At 35.2% G+C, this 16,555-nt stretch overlaps 2 protein-coding genes across 3 annotated transcripts; both read right to left on the bottom strand.

Annotated features, from left to right (window-relative positions):
- Nucleotides 1-147: 147 nt before the first annotated feature.
- LOC101211319 (superoxide dismutase [Fe] 3, chloroplastic) lies at nucleotides 148-6,588 on the bottom strand. 2 transcript variants are annotated; one of them, XM_031885992.1, is made up of 10 exons: nucleotides 6,348-6,585; nucleotides 5,286-5,504; nucleotides 4,640-4,776; nucleotides 4,203-4,298; nucleotides 3,191-3,382; nucleotides 1,886-2,057; nucleotides 1,409-1,482; nucleotides 1,307-1,333; nucleotides 1,195-1,218; nucleotides 148-634 (listed from the first exon to the last, which is right to left on the bottom strand). In XM_031885992.1, the coding sequence occupies exons 3-10, from the start codon at nucleotides 4,730-4,732 to the stop codon at nucleotides 509-511; spliced, it is 804 nt and encodes a 267-aa protein (XP_031741852.1). In that variant the 5' UTR covers nucleotides 4,733-4,776; nucleotides 5,286-5,504; nucleotides 6,348-6,585; the 3' UTR covers nucleotides 148-508. The 2 variants fall into 2 exon arrangements, with proteins under 2 accessions (XP_031741852.1, XP_011659912.1); XM_011661610.2 differs by lacking the exon at nucleotides 5,286-5,504 and having other exon boundaries at nucleotides 6,348-6,588.
- Nucleotides 6,589-7,376: 788 nt separating this feature from the next.
- On the bottom strand, nucleotides 7,377-16,127 carry LOC101212533 (dihydroorotate dehydrogenase (quinone), mitochondrial). The gene is made up of 11 exons (XM_004135589.3): nucleotides 15,670-16,127; nucleotides 14,119-14,201; nucleotides 12,939-13,262; nucleotides 12,452-12,707; nucleotides 10,028-10,108; nucleotides 9,840-9,947; nucleotides 9,717-9,746; nucleotides 9,463-9,600; nucleotides 8,694-8,731; nucleotides 8,476-8,575; nucleotides 7,377-7,763 (listed from the first exon to the last, which is right to left on the bottom strand). Exons 1-11 carry the CDS (start codon nucleotides 15,802-15,804, stop codon nucleotides 7,689-7,691), a joined length of 1,368 nt encoding a protein of 455 aa, XP_004135637.1. The 5' UTR covers nucleotides 15,805-16,127; the 3' UTR covers nucleotides 7,377-7,688.
- Nucleotides 16,128-16,555: the final 428 nt, after the last annotated feature.

Here is a 16,555-nt window from a genome sequence, read left to right on the forward strand (position 1 = left end):
TAATGAGGCTTGAAATCGTACTTTCGTTAGAAGCATCCATATAAAGAAAAAAGAATGTCATATTTCCTAATTTAACTCCATTGTTGTTAACATTTTCGGTTCATATATAACAACAAGATTACTTTTGAATTTATTAATAAAACTTTGAAAGTTCTGAACACGTTCCTTTTCTTAAATAAAATTTTTAAATACATTAACTCTACCAACCACTCGAAAAACTATAATGGGTTGGTTTGAATTCATAACCACAACCAAGTCGTCTAAGGTTGGATAAAATAACAATCCGTACAATCAAGTTTTGTCGAAGACAAGCCTTAATGTTATCAACCTATACATTTTTAAAGGAAACAACCCTCCATGTCACTACAACATCATGGAGGAAAATCTAATATAGAGAACAAAACTTGTCAAACCTCAAACAGAACTTGATTACATATATGAGGCTTAGAGAGTCCCCCGATCGCTTCGTCAGATCATTTGAGAGTAATCCTAGTATCAATGAGTGTTCTTATGCTACAGGAATTTTTGGCTCGCCTAAATTCACGAAACACTCTGCTCGGGCCATACGTCCCAACGCCGCATTCCACGATACAAGATGGTCCATGAACACATTTACATACTCTATTTTGTCATTCTGTGTTCAAATAAAATCAATAATCAACCACAGAAATCTAACGTAAATAACTTGATGATGCAAGGTGTATCAAGGCCTCCCAAGTAGGCTAAGAGCATAATATAATATGTAGGCGCTCGGTTAGTAAAATAAATAAGGTTAAAATATCATTTCTGTTGGCATACTTTGGAGCTTGTTCTATTGTAGTTTACTTCTAAATGTCCAGATTTAGTCTATGTACTTCCAATAAATATTAAAAATCATTTCAAACTCATTGTTTATGGTTAACTTTTCAGAAAGAAAAACTCTTGGTCAAGTTAGTTTTCCATTCACATAAATTTTGGAAGGGTGTTCACATGGTGTCTTTACTTAGAATGAAATTATTATTTTCTTTACCAAATAGAATGAAATTATTATTTTCTTTACCAAATCTAGTAAAAGAGAATTTCAAACAAACTATAACGACTAATTTCAAGATTTATTTGAAGTACAAGAGCAAAAAATGAGATGAGTTTCAAAGTATATGGTATTTTATTTGTGTATAAATAGAATATAGCAGCCAATCAGGCAGAGTATCATACCTTGTAATCCAGATAGTAAGCATGCTGGAGGAGAAAAAAAAATGTTATCATGTATGATCTATTCAAATGAAGAAAAGAAACAAATATTTGAAGGTAGAAAAGTATTTGATACCTCCCACAAGTCCAAGCAAACGATTGGCTGCGCAACAAAATATGGAGAATCAAATTTCTGAGAATTAAAGAACCTTGTACACAAAATAGGGCATTTACTTACAATGTCATCCCAGAGAATTGGGCTTAGCGCATTCGAAGTCGTGATCACAGCAAGTCGTTTTTCTTGTCTCTTCACTGATACAATCAATAACAGTTCAGAACATCTAACACTGTCAAGTGATAGTTCACAAAACAGAACTATGAAGTCAATCTGAATATCGATTGAATCATTAAGAGGATACAAAAATAAGGTAACAGCCAGTTCACTAAGTTAAGACAAAATAGCCGTCAAAGAAAAGAATTTTTCCAAAACTCTAGAAATCTTGAAGAAATCATAAATATTGTCCAGCTGTAAAAAGGGAAACAAAAAAATAGAAAAATAAGGAAAATAAGTGAGCGAGACAGAGAACAAGATGGCACCATTTGCAAATTGGGTGATTCAAATAGACATAGTTCTTTCAACCAAAAAGTACTTGCTAATAAAGGTATTAAAAATGCACTTGTCAAAAAAATGTTTAACCAAAGTCTGATAACTTACAAACAAGCCAAACCCAGCCAGAACCAAAGTGTGAAAGAGACGCCAGTATAAACTTTTCCCTGAAATTGGTGAAGGAGCCAAAATCTTTTTCAATTTGTTGTAGAACACCAAGTTTGGGCATGTCTCCGCCTCCAGGTTGCATGGATTCCCAAAAGAAGTCATGATTCCAGACCTGAACATACATAAAGGTAATGAGCCTACACCTTTTCCATTTGTATGGCTTAAAATTTTGCACTCTCCGAACTTTACTACACATTACTAGAAAATTTACAAATGTACCATACTTTTTTTAGATTCATTCTGTTCTGAGGAGAAAAATAAATAAATTTCATTTTTCATACAAGGATGTCGAATGCACAGGATACCGAACATACAAATATTGGATAAGAAACCATCTTTAATAAAAGGTATAAAGAGAGGATTTACAAAAAAGAATGGCTGATGCACAAATACTACATAATATTAATACATAAAAAGAAAACTCCTCCTACCCTGCACGAGTAAACTAAGTCCGTAAGATCAGAAATAAAAATGCATCTAAGCTTCCATCCCAGGTAAAAGAAAGACTCTGAACCATACAACCTCACACTCACAACCCATTCACTGTGTATTTGTTCTAGACAATGTTGAACCAGAAGACCGAAATCTCAAGAAAGGTTGAGGGTGTCCAGCAATGCCACCACTGATCTTGATATCTCAAGATTTAGCAAAAAGGGAAAAATTTTGTGTAAAGAAAAAGGGGACAAAATGATGGTCTTGAGATTTTAGCAATCAGGCGAAAATAGGCAATGATAGTTATCTCCTTTTAAGTGACATAAATACCCTAAATCCGAATCCAATGAAAAACAAGTACTATCTTCTCTGAATTCTGAAATACCATTGTGCCAGATAGCTTCTGAAATTTTCTTATCAAGAAAATAGACCTGCATGTATGATGGCCCATTAAGGATCTCATAGTATGTGACTTGCTATTATCAGAAGTATGCTATTAAACATTCAATTTCTATTTCATAGCCACCCCAGTCACCATATGTTCACTCTGCCTCACTATTGAAATAAAATAAAGATCATCACATGTCTTTCTTATCAATTATAAAGGGAACAATCAGTTGAAGTCAAGTAGCTATTGAAAATGCTACATACTGAAATTTGAATCATGGTTAACCAGTGATAGAAGTTGTATCATATGCTACATGGCTTGAATTCAACTAAAAAAGACTTACATGAAGGAGTCAATCAGAATATTAGAAAGGTTAATATTAGCCCTCATAATTTAAAGTATGTCATGGATTAACATTGAAGTACCTGGGCAGCATTGTCGAACTCAGGTAAAGGATTCCCATTGTTATATGTTACTTTGAGAAGTTCATCCAAAGTGTGGCCATATAGAATATCATTTTGGCTCAGTTGTTTGTTCAAACCTTCAACATAATTACGGTGATGTTTACCCCAGTGAACCTCCAATGTCCTCCGACTCATATATGGTTCTAAAGCATCCTGAATATAGAGAAGAAAATAAAACATAGTGCTATTAAAAACAGTTCATAGAAATATCCATTTCTTACCAGTAGTGCTGCAATTGTGACAAATTTATAATCAGTTTGGTAGAAATTTAAGGGCTTACTGTGAATCTATGATCCGAAAATGACTATACCCACAGAAAAGCTGGCTACAAGAGACAGAGGACAAGCAATTGACCTAAAAAATTGGAGATTTGAAAGGACCCCAATACGCATGAATTTAAATACAATATATAAAAATTTTGTGTGTGTATGAGAGAGAGAGAAAGAGGAAGAAGAAGAACCAGGATAGGTGCCTTATTGATTTCATTCACCTTATTTGAACTCTCACACGTCTATTTGCTAAGTTTGAAAGAAAACAATAAATACTAAAGCCACTCCATTCACATTTAATGCCAGTATACTAAACATGCTTTATGTGGGTTCAAATGAAAATAATGTTTTACTAGCTATTAAACACGATTTCTGAGTCATAATAATCTTTTACAGGAAAAGATTCAAGAACCAAAAGTATAAGGGAATACTGTAATGGAATGGCACAAATTGATTTTTATGCAAGATGTCTTTTGGTCTTTCAACAAGACTCTTGAAAGTAAATAAAAAAACATAAAACGTAATTTAGCAACTCTAACTTTGAAGACCGTTACTATGCTTGCTTCTAAAACAGGCGTGCCTAAATATCTGAAACCATCATGTGAACTCTATGAGCAACAAACAAGTATCTGCAAGAAACAAGCCCTAAAACATGGAATTTTAGTTGCAAAATAAGTCAGCACATTATTAGATTGGTGACTTACAAGTTCATAAGGGGGTGTCTTCAAGCCATAATAAGCAACGACCTTCATTCCTCTTGTGGTTCCATCAGAGTTTCTCTTCTGCAATTTACTCTGATGCTGCAAAGAACAAGCATGCATCACTATCAAATAAAATGTTCCCTCCCGAAGGCCTTTTGCATGAATACGGATATCAACAGTTTTCCAAGATGTGACAATTGTGAAATAGGAACTAATACTTACAGCAACTCTTTGGCAGAGTTTCATCAAAAAATAAAAAATAAAAAAATATATCAAGTACTTTTTACTTACAATATAAAATTGCATCTGTTGTAAGAAAAGTCCAAAACAAAAACGAAGAGAGAGACGAATAGAGATGAACTACCTCGACAACATAAAAGTTTCTCTAAAAAGTAACAAGTGAGTATAAATCCAAGAATATCAAAGAGAAGGCAATGTACCAAGTAAGGATGCCTGGTGCTCTTTAACTGCTGAGAATAATTGGTTAGCAGAAATGGAGAGTTAACGTTCAGAGAATTGCAGCAAGAAATCATTGTATTGTATCTCTACCAACTAAATATTCATTGGCTGCTGCAGCCTGCAAATCATAACTCACTGAATTCAGAACACAAAATACTGATGAATAAGGCTGTTGAGAAATGCTATAGATGAAAGTAACAATAATCTTAGAAAAATACTACACAACCCAAAGTAGCCGGCAAAAAATGAACCTATGTCAACCCAACCCAAAAAAATCCTTTAAATATAAGTTCGATCATTTGTATATAGTCTCTCAACCAAAAAATTCATATTCATTTTCAAATTCTGTTCCCAATGACCGTTGAAAAGTTCAAATTCATACCATCCAACAAAAATAGAACATCTAAAATTGAGATTTCAGACAACATAAAATTATCAAGCACACCAAATAATACAGCCAAATAAACTTCGCTATCCGCTCTAAATTGTTTGTGTCAATATATATATTTTTCCTGAAACTAAATTTTTAGTTGATTGTGTTGGGATTCAAGCAATGCTTTTGGAGTTTGAAACTAAATTTTTATTTAACTAAACAATTTCAACACAAGTTCAAAATATTTAACCTACCAAAGTGTTAAGCAGAAAACAAATTCAACACCAAATCTAAAGTGTTGGGCGGACGACAGGGAGGCAGAGAAAATTAGGAAAGACAGCGGTGGGCAAGCTGGACAGTGTTGGAGAGGGAGCGGCTTGCTTAAAGTGCTAGCAACTGGACACAGAAGGAGTGAGGGCGGCCGACTTGAAGAGCAAGCGAAGAGGTGGGCGGCCAACTATAATGGGAGGAAGCTGAAGTGAAGATTGAAGAAGATGAGCGACTACGATTTTTTTTAACACTCTTATAATTCATTCAAAGACCCAAAGAGAAAAGAAAGAAAGAACGAAAATTATGCAAAATGTTACTATAGACATCTTTGGATGGACGCTCCCATTAAATATTTATTGAAAACTATAATACATCTTGTTCGAACTGTCTCTGTTTCAAAACTTACCATATACATTATTATTATATTTTTGGATAAGGAACAATTTCATTGATGAATAAACTATCTAAGGAGTACCAAAGGAGAACATAGACGAGATTACAAAAGATTTTTCCCATTTGATACAATGAAATTTAAGTTGTAACTAGTCTAAGTTTACACCAAATGAGGGCCTTGAAAATAGATGATTAAAGAACATATCATCGTGTATCTTCCCTACTGAACTCCGCCACTCGAAGTTTGTCTCCTTGCTTGTTCTCTTTGAAAATTCTTACAATCAAAAGATTAGCTTTGACACTCCAACCCAGACACATCAATAACACATAAGGCATTAACTCAATCAATTCATATACTTTTCATACTTCATAACCAATCAAACACAGAAATTCCCATTTCCAAAAAGGACCACTTCCATTGAAAAGGATAGAAAATCAAGACATCCATCCTAACATTTCATCACCAACCAAACAGATAATGGAGTGTCAGCTTCTCAATACAGTGACACTCTTACCCAGACGAAAAACACAAAAAAAGAGATTGAATGGAAATAGAAAACAATTTTCTACAACCCCATATGTTAAATTCTTCAAATATGCATAACCCATTTCCCAAAATCCAAAAAAAAATCCAAAAGGTCGGTCGACTGTACCAGCAGGAAAGTGGAGTTGAGGCTAGTCGTTCACGTTCTCTGAGAAACCAAACAGAGAAAAATGGGCACAGCTGAGATGGGTTTTTCGTATAGTTTTTGGAAAATTACAGAGCTGCGGCCGTTGTTGAACTCAGGTTCAGTGTAAGAAGAAAGAATGTTATGTTTTCGCACGATATGCACCGGCCCAACTCCCAAGGATAAGAAGTTAGGAAGAAAATGTGTACTAAGACAAATAGAAATTGTTTACAAGTAATAGATGTTAAACATAAACTATTCAAATGATATATGAATGCTTAAGAACTTTGTAAAATAGTGATAGACCCAAATTTTAAATATATATATACTTATGATATATTTACAAATATGAAAGTAATTTTACCATCCATTGCAATTATTCTTATGTACACCTTGAGTTATGAGAAAAATATTACTTGGTTAGACCTTGATCTTGAATGAGTAAAAATTTTGAGTTTCTTTTAAGCTTAGATGAGAAAATAAAAGGGTTGTCAATTTTGTTCTCACTTAAAAACATCTTCATGAAATTTCCAAAGGCAATTGTCAAGTCAGTATCCATAATTTGAATCAGATATTAAATTTAAATTTATGAATTTATCTTTTTTTTTCTTTTTCTTTCTTCCTTCCTCTCTTCGATTTCCTTTGCTTTTCCCTTATTCTTCCTCCTTTTTAATTTTCCTAGTCAATCTTCTCATCTCCCCACCTTCTGTTCTCCTCTTTTTTCTTTCTTCCCCTTCTTCTTGTGTCTGTGCCTTCTCCTTCATGGGTTTTGATATACACAGTTTTGTGTTGCAATGCGAGGAAGAGCAAAGAGAGGAGACCCAGTGAGGGGGCCTAAGAAAGAGAGTGAGAGCGAAAAACCAATTTGTGTGCAGAAGTAGCAAAAGGTAGGGGGGAAAGAGCTCAATTTTAAATAACAGGGCATATTTCATTTTTCTCCTCAATTTTTGCATCATCCATCCCTGGACCCAGTAAAATGCTCACCAATCTAATAATAAAAAAGGAAAACAGGAATACATGGGTATATATATTTAAACCCTCTCATTATAATAACTGAAAAGAAAGTTTTGAACAATTATTCCTTAGAATTCTCTCCTAATGTGAGAGATGAACAGAACTAAAATGATGAAAAACAGATTTGGCATCTCCAAACCCAAAGCAGTTCCCCCCAGAAAGAAGAAAACTTGAGGGGAAAATCAGCCTCCAATTTGAAGGAGTTAAATAAAATTTCTGAAAACTGAGAGAGAAGAAAACCAAAATTCCATTGTCAAAACATTTGGGATTATTGTGTTTATTTTCAGCCTACAAACAAAGTGCACAAAGCTGTTATCTGCAATCTGCACCAACTGCTTCTTGGATAGACTTGAAACCATCTCTTTCTAAGCATTCAGCAAGCTCCCCCTACAAGAAAAAAGACACAATGACAATTACAATCATATATAGCTTCTTTTCTTTTCTGTCTTTATCCTTCTTCTATAACCGGATTATCCCGCCAAATCAAGCAATGTAAAACTATGTAAAAACGGTGTTTGAAAAGGCTAAATTAGAAGTGAGCATGGGGGCGCCAAAAAACCGAGCCTACATCAATTAATTAGGGGAAGCGAGGATGACGCCCATTGGTGATGGCTGGTGTGGGATAAAACAACTAACCAATATACACAGACACACACACACACCAACCAAGCCGACCTGTTGATCACTCGATGATAGCTCTTCCAAAGAAATTTTCGGTTTTCCTTTTCTAGAAAATCGAAGAAACTAATTTTGATTTACTGATGAGTACTCCTAGACTAGATACAACTCTAAGGCTTTTCTTCAAGACCAGTTGAGGCATGAGATTTAGATTTTAAGGCTATATGAGACATAAACCTTGATACAAAAAATTCATTAAAAAAAAGGAAAATGTAACTATTAATATATAAAAGTACAAAAAATAGCCCAAATCTACTAATTGTCACGCTCTTAAACAAGGATTGAAATTTTTATCTTCACCAAGAATAGTAAGAAGTGGAATATCCATCACTCATGGCGTACAGGCATGAGTTTTTATGTTATCCAGTTCTTCCAAAATTGTTCACAATGTAGATGTAGAGACATATATAAAAGACAATACCTTTATCTGAGGAATCAAGGCAGGCCCACCATAAGCAAATGCTGTATAAAGTTGAACAAGAGATGCTCCAGCTCGTATTTTCTTGTAAGCATCCTCACCACTGTATGAATAAGTAAGATTATTAGATTCGGTTCTGGGTAGGTGCTAAGTTCATTGCAGAGGAAACATTAAAATCTGAAATAAAAAGCTACTGTGGTGAAGAGATCCATCAAGTTTACCTGCTAATGCCACCACAGCCTACTAAAGGAATCTTCCCCTAAAACGGAACATGTATGTTTGTTATGAAATCGATAAATAAAAAAAGCGAGAAAATGTAAACAGTAAAGATTGGCAGAATATGCAGTTCACTGACAGTGTGTTAGCTACGCTTATAGGGATTGTAGACAGAGATTCCAATAGAGTTAGAGGGCTTGTACATGCCACTTCTTTAAACCATAGGCCCAAGATCAATAAGATCCTCCGTGATTGGTCATTCAAAATGTCAAACACAGATTCAAGGCATTCTAACGTATATCAATTTCAAAGAATGACATATGATATACATGGCATGGCATCTAACGTATATCAATTTCAAAGATCGACATATGATATACATGGCATTAGAATCTATCATATGAACTGTTTGAAGTTATAGTGTCTGAAGAACTGTACATTGATGATCTATCCTCTAGCTTCTCATCATAATGCATCCCTCACTTTTGGGCGTAGGAGAGGAAAGGATGAAAAGGTTTACTGTGAACTTGAGAGACAGTTCAAAATTGGCTTTAATCTAAAATTTCGTCCGAATTTTAAAATTTGAAACTAAAATGGAGGAAGAAAAATCTTGTAAGATATGGAAGAAGATTATCTTATCTAGAAAAAGATACAAAAAAGATTAAATATAAATAATCTATCTACTTAAACTTTGGTTCATTAGTATGGTAGCAAAAGGATAAGGACCGAATTTTCAATCAAAAAGTTTACGCTTCATGAGATTCATCAACATACCCTGGTCAAAATATACATCTCCTTTAAGATATTGGTGGATAGGTTGAAGAGAGGCTTCCCACTTAATCCACCAGCTTCAGCAGCCAATGGATTGTTATCAGCAGGCTCCGGTCTTGAAACAGTTGTATTTGTTATAATCTAAAACGAAATTAAACAAGAAATAGACAACACAAAGTTAATTAACCAAGCAACAAAACTTTTAGTAGGACTTAATGTTGCAAATTTAGGATAGCATGTGTAGAAAGAAAAGATACCAATCCATCCAAACGGAGGGCTAGGGCAACCTACAATGAGGAAGAAACTAAAAAATTAACAAATCTGAGAAACAAATGAAGAATAAGAACATACAAAGGAAGAGGCAATCCACATTCACATACAGCTGCTATATCTTCGAGGTCTTCTTTAGACAAGTCAGGGGCTATTTTCACCAGAAGTGGAGGAGGTCCCTCCTCACCCCATTGCATTTCATCCCGAGCTTCTTGAACCTAGATGAAAAGTAAAAGATATCATGACAAGAACGCCTAAGAATTAACTTCATAAATATGTCGAGGCCCTTGGTTTATACCTTACGAACAAGGTCCTTTAATTGCTTCCTACCTTGAAGCACACGCAATCCAGGAGTATTGGGTGATGAAACATTAATCACCTGTAAAGAGGTAAAGACTATTTGAATTTGAGGAAAATTTATCAATTGTTAAAATTTAGTTTTGGTTCAATGACTAGAAGAAAACATTGACTAGCAGTTCATGAAGAAGATTCATAAATTGTTAAAATTTAGCTGAAGAAGATTCATAAAAGAACGTTCAATCATAAAAACTTCATGATATGGATCTTCCAATGATAATTAACCATAAGCCTAGCAGCTCTGTAGTATTTAATTTAAATTCTTTTTGCAACGTATACTTTACAACTTCAACGTATATTTTACAACTTCAGCATATCTTTTAATAACACATAGAGGATGTACAAAAAAAAAAAAAAAAAAAAAGAATTCAAACAGTTCTATAGGGGAATGGAAACATCCATGTGCATATGTGGTACACCACAGACCAATCCGATGGCTTTATGCTAACAGATATTGATACCAAGCACCACATCACCTACCTTAGAACTATAAAACAACACCTACCTTCCCTTTGTGTACCCTTATTTGATAATAATTCATAGTAGATCCTATTAATATAATTAGATTATTATTAGGAGATATTATTCTGGAGATATTATTTGATATTATTTCCTTAAGTGTATTTCTCTATGGTTATATATAGGCTTGTATCTCTATTAAGTAATTAATGAAATATAGATTAATTCCATAAAATCAACATGGTATCAGAGCTATAGGGTTTTAGTCTCCTTGTATTCTAGCCGTCACATCCCTGCACGTCTGCCTCCGTTGATTCGTCGACGGAGGCAGAGCCATACCCATCAGTAATCAATACACATCATGTCTCCAAGTAATTCGCTCTGCCTCCTAGATCAAAATCCTCGTCTCTGATTCTGCTGCCGCCGCCACTACTCCTTCTGCCATCACTGCTCCTTCCATCCACCCAGTTCGTCGCACTCTCGACCCAGTTCGTCGCACTCTCGACCCATATCCGCTCTCCATTCGTCCTCACTTAGATCTACTTGTGCGCACATTGCAAGCACCGATTTGTTCGTGCATCTCTGTTCGTGTCTTCGACTTCCAGATCCGTGTTTTATTTCATCTTTCGCCTTCGAATCATACTGTTCAAGATCAGACCGACCTGCCGCCGCCGCCCTTTACTCGTACCAGACAATCTCTTTAGATTGAAGACTCCCGATCCTGAAGAGGGTGAATCTTTGTTCAGATCCATGATCCACCGCTCCGCTCCACTCACAGCCGACGACGCACAGGTTCGGCTTTGTCCGCTCTCCATTTGTGAAGCTCGCCGTCATGAAACGCATCTTCTCTTTTTGCGAAGAACGCCGCAAAGTTCTCTATCTACTCAACCTCTCAGTTCTCTTCAGTTTTCGTTCTGTTCATCCAGATTTCCTGTTCAGTTTGATTCTGACTTGCTTTAGTTTAGTTCGTTCAGTTCCATTCTGATGACGAAACGCTCCTGCCCAATTCAGACCACGTTTTCATCCTGATTTGATTCTACTTTGCTTCAGTTTTGCTCTTTCATTTTGCCCCCGGAGTTCTTGTTTCGTTCTTCCTAGGTTCTGTTATAGATCTCTATACGAGGATCTATGTTTCTATCCCAGAAGTTCTTCGTTTCGCTCTTCGTGGGTTTGTTTTAGCCTAGAAGTTCTTTGTGTGTTTGTTCTTCGGGTTTTTTATTCTATTCTAGATATATTGTTTCTTTTCTTAGTTCTTAGCAAACTCAAGTTTGTGATTTCAACCTTGAGTTTGAGGGAGGGTATTAATATAATTAGATTATTCTTAGGAGATATTATTCTTAGGAGATATTATTCTTAGGAGATATTATTCTGGAGATATTATTTGATATTATTTCCTTAAGTGTATTTCTCTATGGTTATATATAGGCTTGTATCTCTATTAAGTAATTAATGAAATATAGATTAATTCCATAAAATCAACAGATCCAACAACTAATAACTAGTCGTGCATCCTGAATAAGGCATTCTTTCTTATAAAATCCATCACAGTATTTCAGAAATCAAAATTAAAAGCAAATTAGCTGCCCATAACTCTAACCTTTTGTAATGAGCCAACCCAGAGTTATCGAAGTACAAAATACAGATACAAAAGAACCAGTACCCTTCCAATGTTATCCTGTCAGTGAATAAGCACAACTCCCAAGTAGAAAAAGAAAACTATGATCTCACTCCCAGTTCAAGACTTGGAAGCTTAGGGGATGAAAACTATTTCAAATCTACAAATGAAGAAGCAATTTTATTTTTTTATTTACTTCCATACATAACAACTAATCTCTTGTTATTTTGAACATGATAGGATAAAACATGATCGACTAAATAACATATGACAAAAGCAGAAAAAAATTACCAAGTAATCAGCATACTGAGACAATGTATGAACTCCTTGCACATAGTCTGCAGAAGCATCTTCACTATTCTTGTTCTTTCCGAGATTGACTCCAAGAATCCCACGACCAGCTTTACCACCCTGTTTGACGTCATCACTAGAGGAAGGTGAAGTACTCGAACTTTCATCTAACTTTCTTTTTCCATGCTGGGCGCCCAACCTCTTTGCAACAACAACAATTCCTTCGCTATTGAAGCCATATCTATTAATGATAGCTCTGCCCATTGAAAAAGTTTATATATTATAAATAGAAAGAAATATCAATGGGATACCGAAGATAGACCTGTCTCACAGTAGCATGAAGCTCCAGAAAATGAAAAATAAAACCACAAAAATACTAAGCATGAGCGTTTAGACATAACGATATTGTAACTATTGTACAGTATCTCGTCTTTGAAGCAAGGCTTTTACATGTGACATGGCAAAGTGAATGAAATCCATTACCTACCCTTCCCCACGCAATCGGAAAACACGAGGCTTTGGATTGCCATCTTGTGGAACAGGTGTCACAGAACCAACCTCCACAAAGCCAAAGCCTAATCCAAGAAGACCATCAACAGCCTCAGCATGTTTATCAAAGCCTGCAGCAAGACCTATGGGATTTGAAAAGTTCCTTCCCCAAACTTCAAGTCCTAAAATCGGTGGATCAAGCCTCTTCTCCCTTGGAACCCAACCCCGAGCTGCTGCTAAGACTCCTAGCCTATGTGCAACTTCAGGATCAAGAAGCGCAAAAAGGGGGTTCACCAGTTTTGTGGCAGAGAACAGCCAACCACTGCAAGATACCAAAAATATGAAATTGAATTTAATACTTTGATACCTAGTTCAAGTTAGTATGGGCAGTACCAATAGATAATGCAATGTTAACACAGAATACTAATTGCACAAGTGATGAAAGTGCTTCTTCCTTAATGAAGACCAGGGAATATAATAACATACCAAGAAGCACATAACATGGATACAATATGACATAGACACGGCACCACAACATCTTTTCAAACAATACTTAAAATCTCACATTTATACCAAAAAGAAAATTGAGATCAATGTGTTCATGCATCTATATGTTTGAAATTTTAGCTTGATGTATTCTACTTGCAAAGTCTATAACTTAGGTCATATATTTTTCTAGTTAGTATACTTAACAAATGTTTGGTACATGTTGAACAAATGTTGAACCTACTGTGACTCCATACAACTAGTGGCTAACACATCCATTGCACTAACAAGTGTCTAGTACATGTCCAACAAGTGTCTAAGTAACAAATAACTGACATGTGCCGGAAATAAACATGCTAGCTAAAATAAGTGTATGTGCTTCTCAGAGAACATATTGTACATTTATTATTTTTTATTTTTTTATGAAATCAAAAGATATCTTTAACATAATAAAATGCGTACAAACTATAAAAGAGGTGGGTGTAAGTTATACACTTATACTTTTAACCTATACTTAAATAGCATGAGATGGTACACAGTAAACACAAGGCCTGGCATTGGCATGCAATTTCAAAAGCTTTAACCTGAAATCTCTTATGCATGTCACACAATTATCTAAATGTGTCACCATGATACATGGTATGAAATTCCAGTAAGTAGGCATGCATCCTACAAAGATCTAAATGTGGTACCAGAAAGTTGCTTCATCCACAGTACTCACATATGCTCCTCCAGCTATCACTAGGCCTATGGTGGCTCCAGTTAGTAATCTCCCCTACATATGAAGATATCTGCATATGGTCAGGCTACATTTAAGAAGTAAGTAATCTTTTATTAAAGTTGGCCATGACATATAGTTCCATTACTAATAACCAATCAGGTTCCTTTTAAAAGCTTCAGCTACTGTCCACATATACAATGGTTCACCAGCTTGTTAATAACACAATTATTCTACAAAACAACACATCTAGGAAAAATAGAACTAAACTCACAAACAGGCCCTAATATTTCCATTCCAAGTATGTGGCTGCACATCTACCACTCATAAAGCTCAAGAAGTTTGTGAGGGAGATAATCATGAAAAATCCAGTAAAACAGGAATGAGAATTTGTTCCTTCAATCTAACAGCCCAAAAGGGATGGGAATAATGCAAAAGGTAAGCAATAGCACATACAAAAAGAAAACCCATCAAAAGTGCCAAACAACTAACAACAAACAAAACGGACTCAAGTTCAAAATAACAGGACCTTGTGGGTAATTGTAAACATCCTTGGAAACTGATGCCCAAATAGAAGTATTAAACCTAACAAGTGATCAAAACATCTAAAATCTTTCAATGTGCCATAAACTGTTATTGTTCCTTCCACGTTCCATCCATAATCCCCAACGGATTAAAAAGAAGCAATATTGCCACAAAAGTATCCGACCCATATGATGAAAGAGAGCCCCCCCAAATTTAAATTGAAACCATCCTGAGACACAAATTTGAATTGAAACCACTATAGTTCGGATGCAGCTTAACGAGTAAGTGACATTTCCAAAAGAACCAGATAATGAGAAGCCTTTGTTGAGTAAAGGGAAACGATTATCCTATACAATCAGTAAACGAGGCCCTGTTCTTTCTAATTAAAAATAAATAGAAAAAGAAAAAGAAAAAAACAGAGGGATCATTTGAAGCTCTTGTACACGTGTGCTCAACCATAAGCCTCACAACACCAACCAAGCTACCTCAACAGTTGAGACTGGAACTATTCCCGCACTTGCCACTCCCGAACCTTTTCTATCGAAATTTAGAAGTAGGCGCTTCAAAGTAAGTCAAAGTCTTGTCCCTAATTCCATTTATTCAAAACCACACAGTGGACAAGAGCACATGTAACAATAAACATGAAGCATCAAGCTTATGACCAACAAACCCAAAAACAAAGCAAAACATTAGAACCATTCCATTCATGATCAAGAAACAAAACTTTTGCTTCTACCCACAAAATTCTCCGCAAGAGAGAACAGTGGAAACCGTCTCGTTAAGTAAACTTGTTCTAAACTACACATTGAAGCAGAGCACGCACAAAGAAATTTCAACGCCCATTAATTCAAAAGCAATCATCAAACCACATATTGGTAAAAAAAACAAAATCACACGCACATACCCAAAAGAAACAAAGAAATAAAACCCCATTTCATCGATTATAACTCCCTTCATTCTATGCATCAACGAACATCAAACAGAAATAGAGAGTCAGTACCTTCTTAGAAGTGTGAGGGATCTTATGAACGGTCTCAGAAGCAGAAGACCAGTGCCTTGCACCTTGGAAGAGACGTGAAGCCGCCCCTTTACAGATAGCATCTCTTATTAGTTTTCGAGAAGCCATAACCGCCATGAACGAATAAAACCCAAGAACAGAGAGGAACAAAAGGGTAAGAGAATAAGAAGTGTGTGCAGAAATGGAGAAAGAGAGTGCTAAATGGCGGGACTGTGAATAACCCTCATAATTCCCACGACTTTCAAATTACAAACGGTGGCCGTGATTGCGACGGCGGCGGCGATGAACGCCAGAAAGAGTTAATTTTGCACAATGCCCGTTAAGCAGCTGGAAGTTATTCCATTTGGGTTGAAAAAGTTTATTCCCATCAATCAAGATTCCTCCAGTAACGTTTATGATATTTTTATAAAAATAACATAATGTATTCCATGCATAATATTAAATTCTTATGCCCATATTTTTTTGAGTTCTCATAAGCTCGGTATTACACAAGCCATAAACTCATATTTTCATTACATCTTACAAATATATAAGTATTAAAATACCATTCATATCAATATAAATATAATTTACCTAAATATAACAAAATCTCAAAATAGTTACGACTCATATAACAAAATAAAAGTTTTATGATGTCGATCATGTTTTAAAAACTATTTTAGGTTAGTCTTCGTCACGTTTGAATTTAGTGCGGTTCCGATTTCTTCCTTCTTCTTTTCTATCTTCTTCATAGATGGCAAATATGGACAGTGTTCTCCTTCTCTTCTTCTTTTTTTTGCAATTCTTCTTTTAATTATTATTATTCATTTTCATTATACTTCTGTTGTTGTTCTCTTTATTTTCAATCAATCATCAATCTTGTATTATT

This window comes from Cucumis sativus, chromosome 1 (genome assembly GCF_000004075.3).
Source record: "Cucumis sativus cultivar 9930 chromosome 1, Cucumber_9930_V3, whole genome shotgun sequence".
NCBI classification, from domain to species: domain Eukaryota; kingdom Viridiplantae; phylum Streptophyta; class Magnoliopsida; order Cucurbitales; family Cucurbitaceae; genus Cucumis; species Cucumis sativus.